Raw genomic sequence first — 10,121 nt, 5'->3', positions numbered from 1 at the left:
TTTGGGTGTCATTATTTTGGGTGGATCCTGAGGCTCCTTCTTAAAGGGGAAAGTTCAACATTTTGGGAAATGCTCAGTTAGATGAGAAGATCGACATGTTCGGACACTAAATATGAAGAAGCAGCCGGTTAGCTTAGCTTAGCTCAGCTTAGCTTAGCTTAGCATAAAACTGGGAACAATTAGCCTCGCTCTGTCTGAAGGCGAAAAAATCCGCCTACCAAGGAACTTTTAAAGCTCACTGATTAAAACGTCATATCTCGTTTGTTTAATCTGTACAAAGTCACCGTGCGGTTGCCAGGCAACCAGCAGAGACTTCAGGAAGTCATTGCCAAGAAAGAGTCCGACGTATAATAACTCCCCTTAACGCCACAATGTGTAATTTTTACACTTACACGCATTTTTACACAAGCTTTAACGTGTTAATTAGTGAGATTTTTGGGGTACTACAAGGAAGACTTTCTACTTTCAGACAGCCACGCTAGCCGTTTCCCCCTTTTCCCAGTCTTTATGCTAAGCTAAGCTAATTGCCTGGCTGTCATTTAATATTTATTGAACAGAAAGTGATATTGTTCTTCTCATCTAGCTAACTCTCTGTAAAAAAACAAAAAAACAAATACGCACATTTCCAAAAATGTCAAACTATCCCTCTGATTTTTTTTGATTTTTTTTTAAATATGTGATTTTGGGCATTTTTTGCCTTTATTCAACAGTTGACAGTGGAGAAGCAGAGAGGAAACAAGGGGGAGAAAGAGGAATACGACATCCGTTGCAGTTATGTGTGCACAATAACCATTCAACTACCACGACACTCCTATCCTTCTGAATTTTATTTTTTATTTATATGTAGCAGGTTTAATTCAAACTTACGGTAAATGGAGACCTGGCAGTTTGTGCTGAATGTTACTCATCTTCTCTCGATAGATTTCTGTGGCTGTTGAGGTTGTGCAGGAGATTTTCCATCAGAGTGTTCAACAATCATGAAGGGATGGGCAAGCTGAGTCCTTCAATTTTTCCAAAATATTCAATATATTATTGAATTCCTGGATTCTTTTGATTGCCTGATGTAATTTCATCCAAATACAACAGGAAAAAAAATATAATCAGTGTTAACACAAAGAGCTCGGTCATAAATGTATGTAAAAAAAAAAAAAAAAAAAAAAAGTATGTTTCAGGAAAAATACACTGTGTGTAAAATACTTCAACACGTCCCCTGTCTCCTCTAACAGTAGCATTATGTATACATGCGTGAAATGTTTTCATACAAACCTTTCTTAAACAAGTGTTACATTTCCGATTATTCCATTTTTTTTATGTAGGACTAATGCAATAATAACTGAGGGGCAAAACTGACCTGTTGGCCATTTTAGGACAGAATAGATCTTTGCTGTTGTAGCGTTGAATAAATCTTTATGCTGGGGTTTAGGCATCGACGAATAAAGATGTAATATGCAAGTAACATGACTGTGTGTCTGATTTGTTCTTATTTAAAAGACATTATCTTTTCCTTTTTCTCATTTTAAGACCACAATGTAACTGAGCATCATTCAGTTATGTTGGGTTTTTTTTTTTTTTTAACCCAGATTATAGTTAGTGGGTTAAATTATACAAAATTATTCTTAAACTTTAAAAAGTGATTACAGCCCAGTTTCTTTTTATCCAAAGAATGAATAAAAGATGTTTTTAGTAGACTTGAAGAACACAATCAATGCTGTTTAAGCAAGTTTCACAATTTAACTTAAACATAAATCAGTTGTCTAATATCTTACATTATATCAGTGGTGGACAAATGGTGGCCTGTGGGCCAATTCCGGCCCTCCAGCAAAAATATTTGGCCACCTGATGAAAGCTGAAGTTTTAACTTGCATCGTTTACATCAAAACTTTTAACATAATTTTTCGCAAATCTACTGTAGATAATAAAATAAGCAAAGTTTGTGTAAATCTCAATTATTGTAATATAACGGTGTTACATATAATGCTGTCCCCACACCAGGAAAAGCATTAAAACCAGGGTTACACTGCACTGTTTGAACAGGAAGTCTGATAAATCTGCCAGAAATAAAATGTTAATGTGTGAATTCTAATATTTTTTTAACTCCACAACTTTAGCCTGTTGGACCTTCACAAATACAAATAGGTGACGGTCTAACAGAAACGGCGCCATTTCTTTCTAAGGTGACAACAACAGCACTGTCAATCAGTCATAAATGAAGCAGGTCGCTGTTTATCGTGTGTGGATAACCTTTGAAGAACGTCTCAAGCCTGAAAAAGTGCAGCACAGAACATATATTCATGTCATGTATGAGTAATTTTTAGCCAAACAAGTGAATCATGACATCTGTTCTCTGTTAACGATCCTAAATAGTGTTATAACTCAGATTTATTGAACAAAACAAATAGGTCTATGTTTCCGAGCCCTGCATTATATGAGGCAGATCACTGGCAGGTACCAATGTAAACAAAACAGACAAACACCTGATACATTACAGATATTTTATTATTACGGAGACATAAAATCCAGCTCATTTAATAAAGCACTTATCCATCCATTATATGTTTTAAATATCCACTTTAATCGGGCTCATAGGAGACTCGGGGAGGGAAACACATGAGAGATGGTGATCAACACTGACTTAAATAATGAGCTGACATTTCTGCCCACATCTACAATGATGCTGCACTTCCAACAGGTTGCCTTTGTTTGACTACATTTCCCTTTAAATGCTTCACTATTTTAAATTCTTCATGCGTAAATTGTCCAGATCCCTTTGACCCCAGATATCATCGTAGCAGTTTAGAGTATGATTTGAAATAAGTGTCTTTATTTCATCGTTATCTGTGCGTATGTAAAACGGGAGAAGCTGCTTTTTACACTCATTGACATACACTCATTTTGTTTCAGCCTCATTTATAGTGTTTTTGTCATTTTACATTAATTTATTCCACCTCGCAGGCTGAGTGTAAATGAAGATAAAGTGCCACTACTATTAAAAATACACCCAGTCACGCTGCAGCTGCCTCTCAGGGGGCATCAGCCAGTGTTAAGTGTGAAGGCAAGCTGTAAAAGCAGACGCAGCAACCATCCGTTAGCGTTTAAAAAAATAAATGTAAATCACACTTTGCACTTCAGGTTTATTAAATCTGTCTAAACCAGTTTAGAAACCAGACTGAAGCTTTTTCCTGATGCAGTTATTTCTGACTTCTCAACAGTCTTCTTTCTTATAACAATCTCAGGAATATTTAAATTTTACTTGAGATGTAGCTTCATGATTTTACACTGTATTTAAATAATGTGCTGTTTTTCTTCTGCAGTGCAATTTAACACAATGTTTATATTTGAGGCCTTATATAAATGATGCATAAAAACACAGCGCAATGTGTACACAAGGTCATTATGTGATTTCATTTTGTGTATTATGTATGGTTTTCATGTGTAAATTTGTAAATGAGAGCCTTCTTTATTTAATGGGGTGTAAAATCTGATTTTGGAGTTGGATTCCAGTTTTTGTCACAAGGGATCATCGCCTCCCTGGTGAGACGGCTCGCTGTGGCCTGCAGCCAACTCTCGTGAATACTGACATTTGACAGAGTCGCCGAACCGTGTAATCACAACTTCCAGGTCCGTCACATGACACAAACTGGCCCAAAGAGCATTTTTCCTGCACACAATCATGGGAAAAGGAGCGGCTGTAAAACAGTGAATCATTTTTTTTACCAGCGTCACAACCCCCATGAAATATTCTCCTGTCTGGAGCTCTTTGGAGGGTGGACTTTGGACACATGTACCGTTTCCTTACAGTCGGCTTGAGTAGCTTTACAACATGAAACAACCTCCCAACAATTGAACTCTACTCCACCTGGTTAGAGACCTATGAGCCACCAACCCTCTGCTTCATGCAAGTGATAAACTGCAAAGGCTGTTTCAAGTTTTTCAGAGGAGGAACCTGTTCTTCCTGTTGAGCAGGAGGTGAGGAACATCAATGGAACATCTTGAGCAGTACAGCGCTATAACACATTACAAATAAGATTGAGTACTTATTCATGACATGTATTTCAGGTGACTGCACTGATCTCATTGAGAAACCGAAGAACAGAGGCTCAGGTGAAGGAGAGCTGGCTTTAAGATGAATTCAGCCTACAGCTTTTACACTTAGCAGACGGTGTCTGGGACAGATTCTCCTGTGATGTATGTTGCTCAAGCTCTAAACAGACTTGATAGATTGATTGAGCTGATGACTCTTGGCTCATTGCTTCATTCTGTCCCATTCCTGGACATGCTTGTAGAGAATGTGGAGAGTCGCTTTCCTGACGTGGGCATACTGGGGGACTTTAAGGTCTTCAGTCAAAGACTCTCCTGGAGACCTTGGTGTTGCTGGTGTCAACTGATCCCCAACTTTGTCTGGCAGCAGCTATCGCCCTCATAGCCCCTTGAGAGGTTGTTCTGCTCTCAAGTTAGTAAGGAATTGGGAATTACAGAATAGCTAAAGAAGGAAACTACAAAAATAAGTATATGATATATATAATAATATCATAGTCAATGTCAAGACTCCACTGAGAAACCCCCTAAAGGATGGTCATCTCAACATCTGCTGCCGGGTGGCAATTGATGGATCTCAGCCTGACACCTTAGACTATAAATAACTGGTCCGAATATTTTACAGGAACATCAATAGGAAAGTTAAATGCTCCAAAGAAGGCTGTGACATCTGCTAATTCTAGTCTGTGACATTTGTGCACATTTATTTCAATAAAATATCTTGTTAAAGATATGAAAAACTACAACCTGTGTAGTTTTTTTTAATAAATATTGTAATGATAATGGTCTAAAATGATGTGAAAATGCATAGTTTTTAGTCAAATAACATCACATTTTCTTGAGGGGAATCCTCCCAAACCCCCTGACCAAACGAGCCACTCCACTGTCATCACAGAACCTAACCCTCCAGAAATCTAAGGAGACCCCTGTAGACGACCCAGAGACACAGCGGTCTCCCTACCCTTCGTAACAAGCTGCTGGTGCTGATGAAGAGGCAGCACAGCGAGGAAAACGTGGCAAAAGCTCTGGTGGCCTGTAAGCTCTGGTGGCCTGTAAGCTCTGGTGGCCTGTAAGCTCTGCCCATCTATGGGCTACGACGCCAAGAAGAGTGTTGTGGTGGACAACACATCAGAGGAGCTCAAAGAATACTCAAAAGAGTTTGGGATGTTGACAGTGGACCTGCTGGAGCAGTTCAGGCAGGATGAGACGATGGTCATTAAGCTGCTGATGTACGAGCTGAAGAACTGGAACAACTCCACTAGTGCTGCCCCCTACCGAAGATTTTCCTAAGCGACTATTATTCGTTAGTTCAAGCCACGTTTGCACGTTTATGATATTAATTTAATTATTTAAATATATTTCGGGGAGGAATCAGAAAATGGTTTGAGCTCCACGGCTGAAAAAGATGTTATGAGTAACATTATTAACACTGTGCCACATTACAGAGAAATACAAAACTGTAATAATGAGCCTTTACAATATAAATTTTACAAGTGCACGCACAAAGCGAGCCGCCTGTTAACGACAATGCTAACGGCAAAAGCGGTAATAATTCTGAATGTTTCGGAACAACCACCGAGAATACTGATCATTGTTAATTTATTTCAACACTGTATAACAACACACAACTGATGAACTTCTAACAGACTTGGCTGAAAAATGGGATAAGCGGAGTGCGGAGCTGCTGAAGCTTCACCTGGTGGCCATTCTGAGATGGTACCAAACTGAGATTCAACCAAACTCACAATCAAACTGCATGTTTTCTGCAGTGAAAGGGGTTTACAGCGCTGATGCCTATCTGCATGGACAGAATAAGGGAGGAGAAGTTGTGACAAGGTTGGAGGGAGCTGCAGCAGCTTTTTTATTTTTTTCCCGCGACTAACCAACCAATAAAAACTTGGTCGACTTAAGACTCTTCTCATTGACTATCGGTTTGGTCAACTATTATGCAGCAGCCCCTAAACTCCATATGTTTAAGTTGGCTGTCTCTTCCCACCTACAGCACTTCTGCAGTTAAATACTGACAATACTGCTCTTATAAAATCCAGTTATACTGTAAGTTGGAGTGCTTAAATGCTACAAGGCATCTGCACAGATTATTGCAGTTCTTGCGTTAAATGCAAGTTTGATCATAAAATCAAGCTGAGTAATATTTCTCCATATGCTGCATCTGTTTGCTTAATAACCATAGAGGAAGATAAATTTAACCTGTTTTGGTTCAGCTGGTGATACTGATGTTGTTAAACTGTAGGTTTGTACATATGTAAAATGTGCAGAGACAGCTTTGGCACAGTTTGAATTAAAAGCAGATTTTATGGGAGGCTTTTTTTGTGACTTTAGATGGTGGGCGTTAGTAGAATTCATATATTGTATCTATTGCTGAAAGAAGCATAAACTTGCATTTGGAAGCCCATTTCTGCCAGGAAAATAAAGAAATGATTAAATGTTATGCATGAAAAACACATATACCCATGGTCAAATTTATGAGTTAGTAAGTCAAAATAATGATTACTTATTAAGTCATAATTATGGTAAGTCAGACTTATGGTGACTTTCTAAGTCAAAATTATGAGATACTGAGTCAAATGTATTAGATACTAAGCAATAATTACTAGATACTAAGTCATAACTATGATGACTTACAAAGTATGATGTTCTACATCAAAATTATAAATTACTAAGTCAAAATGACAAGATCCAAATTCTAAGATACAAAGTCAAAATTACAATGATTTACAAAGTCCAATTATAAGAGAGTAAGTCAAAATTATGATACTAAGTCAAGATTTTGAGATGCTAAATCATAATTACGACTTACGAAATCTAAACTATAAGACACTAAGTCAAATGACAAGATACCAAGTCCAAATTCTAAGAAACTATGTCAAATTACAATTACTAACCCCAATTGTAAGATACTAAATCAAAATTATAACATTCTAAATTAAAGTTATGATAAGTCAAAATGACAAGATCCAAATTCTAAGATAACACAAGATAAGTCAAAATTATGATTTACAAAGCCTACTTATAAAATAGTCAAAATTATGAGATACTAAGTCAAGATTTTGAGATACTAAATCAAAATTATGACTTACTTAATCTAAACTATAAGACACCAAGTCCAAATTCTAAGAAAAGTCTGAATTACAATGATTTACTAACTGTAGTTGTAAGATACTAAATCAAAATTATGATGTTCTAAATTCAAATTATAAGATACTAAGTCAAAATTAATTGTTATTTTTAATTTACCATTATTGACTATGAAAAATTCTGACTCAGTGTCTCATCTTGACATTCCTTGACATTTCTTTTCTTGGTAGAAATGGGCCTTTCATGCTGGATGTGCTGTATTTTATATATAAATATGAGCATTTGTTAGTGTTTTTATCTCCTTCTGTACACAGCTTTTAAATTGTGATTCTATGCAACATGTTATACATAAGGCCTGTTCTCTTTAGATGTGTAGAGCTGCATAGTTTGAATTTGCAAAATGCTGGTGATGGACCTACAAGCTGCCCTCATAAAACTGGACAGAAAGTTGAAACAACTCAATGGGGCACAAAAGTGTTTTTCATATTTATGAAGTGAAAAGACTACAGTGCTTTCTTTGCCAGTTTGCCTTTTATTTCTACAGGATTTATAATATAAAATCCTCATCCTTTAAAACTTACCTTCATTTTTAAATCAACATAATTCAATTAACATCTGGAGTTTTAGTGGTTTTTGGATAATAAAATTTACAACACACTTTTGTGTCCCACGCCTTCATTTGTGCAGTATAGCGAGTAATTTTCACTCACTGTCTCACTTTTTTGTCATTCACCAACATATCATTAACCACCTGGATTCTACAAGCACCAACTTTCCACTTTCCATCCAACAACTTGAGTTTACCTTCTCTCTTCTGCAGGTTACAGGAATCATTTCTTATTCTGTAAAAACATTCAAGCACCAAAATATTTTCTGGCATTTTTAAAGTTGTACACTCTGTATGTGCCATCAACACTGAGCTATATGAGTCTTATATGTTTAAATAAACTTTTTTTTTGGGGAGGTTTTTACCAATTTCTTTAGATAAGCTGGAGCCTCATTCAAGGTGATCCGTTCACTCTTCCCTCTTGTCAGTCTTCTCACCTCAAGCGCATGATTTTTTCAGTTGCAGTGTGAGTCACTAGTGGTGGTTTGGTGTTTGCAGTTGATGCTTCACAAGCTGGCCTCAAGTGATGGACATGGAGTGTTAAGAGAGTTTTGGGGTTTGCGTAACCTCGACAAGTCCTATATCCGTTGACTACATGTGCTGTAACGCCTCCTGGGCTTGTTCTGTGTACACGTCGTCTTTCCCTGCCCACGAGCCGAGGCCGGCGTCAAACTGTGCACTCCTCTGCGAGCCCCGCTGCTTGTCACGTGAGAAGAAGCTAAACCTGAAACAAACAAGAGGATAGAAAGAAGACAGAGGCGATGTTGTTCAGTATATTATTTAGATGTAACAGTAATACTTTAGATATGCCAATTAAGTGTCAGCAGCGTGTGCAGTGAGTATCAGTTAAATTGAAATTTGAGTTAGGATTATGGCGAAATACCATTTCAACATCAATATATCAAAACTATCAAATGTTTTAGGCAAATGTATTTATACATTAAGATTTTTTAAAGTCTATCCAACACTCATGAACTCTGAAAAAGATAAGTGGTTGCTGTAATAATTCTTCCTGTCCGTACTGGCTATGCAGTGATCCATTCCCAACATGACTGCAATGGAAGACATGGGGGACACAGTCCTCGTTTTGTACAGAAATACATTACAAAGTTAATATGAGCATTCAAATGGTAAAATCTTTCTACTAAAAGTCTTTTTAGTACAAAATTCCCTCTTTGTGTTACCGTCTACTGTAGCTCAGCCGGGAAACACGGTCTGGTGCAACAGAAAGAGATAATTTCGTACTAAAAAGACAGTAACTTTGGAAGATTTGGAAGTTTTTACAAGTGTGTTTCCAGGTGTTGGAGAGTACTACTGCATATGTGAAAAAAGTAGTATAAAGCCTGTTGTGTTTCCAGAGGGAGCTATGTGAAATCTGATAAACCGCCTCAAGTTATGTCACTTGGGGGACATTTGGGACTGAAGACTACAAGTTTGAAAATGAATAAAATCTGGGGGTGTGGAGTTAGAAACAAGTGAGGTTAGCAGACCTCTGTAGCTCCTCATCACTTCACTGCCAGTATGGACAGGAGGAATGATTCCAGTGACCGATAGCTCTTTCAGTGGCATGTGATTACTGTATTAAGATAAGCCTAATAATAAACTTAAAAACTAAGAAATCATAACCTATCCAATAATTGTGACACTTGTATAATTACTGTAAACACATGAGACCACAGTTGAGAAATATTGTTGCATCATGACATTTAAAACCACATTTCCTGTCAGTCCTGATGCTTCCTGCAGCAATGGGGATGTTTTCCTTACTTTGTTTGCTTGTTGGCCTTAATGATGAGCACAAATATCTTGAAAGTAATTTTTCCGCCATGTGTCATAGACTGAAAAAACGTGTAATGGAAAAACAATGCTGTGCTATAAAGCAATCTTACCTTGTTCCATAAAACAATGCTGCAAGTTTGCTATCTGAGGAATCTGAGTTCACAGTGAATACAGTGATGTGGTCAGAACTAATTATGTTCTCATTTCTCATTTATTTCTTTACAGTAATTATACTAATGTCTCAAATTTAAAGCAAAATACTACACTGAGCACCTTTACAGTAAAATATGTCTAGTTATGTTGTAATACTTTTTTTCACCAATTAGATTGTAAGTATAATTATGAGATATTAAGTCATGACTATGAGAACATACTAAGTCAAAATTATGATGACTTACTATGTTAGAATTATGAGATACTTTATAAGATATAAGATACTAAGTCAAATCTACAAAATACTACGTAAAAATTACAAGACACTGAGTCAAAATTATAAGATACTAAGTCAAATCTACAAAATACTACGTAAAAATTACAAGACACTGAGTCAAAATTATAAGATACTAAGTCAAATCTACAAAATACTACATAAAAATTACAAGAT

The 10,121-nt window shown here is 36.8% G+C and overlaps 1 protein-coding gene across 3 annotated transcripts in view; it reads right to left on the bottom strand.

The window, feature by feature from the left end:
• Window positions 1-2,478: 2,478 nt before the first annotated feature.
• The window catches only part of rilpl1 (Rab interacting lysosomal protein-like 1), a 28,687-nt gene continuing 21,044 nt past the window's right edge, over window positions 2,479-10,121 (bottom strand). For 2 of the 3 annotated variants that reach the window (XM_042394802.1, XM_042394799.1), the window contains one exon: window positions 2,479-8,462. In XM_042394802.1, the coding sequence (XP_042250736.1) occupies window positions 8,330-8,462 (133 nt within the window). In that variant the 3' untranslated portion in view covers window positions 2,479-8,329. The remainder of the gene's footprint in view (window positions 8,463-10,121) is intronic. The other variant, XM_042394800.1, reaches the window with a different exon arrangement.

Source organism: Thunnus maccoyii, chromosome 19 (genome assembly GCF_910596095.1).
Source record: "Thunnus maccoyii chromosome 19, fThuMac1.1, whole genome shotgun sequence".
Lineage (NCBI taxonomy): Eukaryota > Metazoa > Chordata > Actinopteri > Scombriformes > Scombridae > Thunnus > Thunnus maccoyii.
The sequence above is the reverse complement of the archived record's forward strand: the minus strand, read 5'-3'. Positions and strand labels throughout refer to the sequence as shown.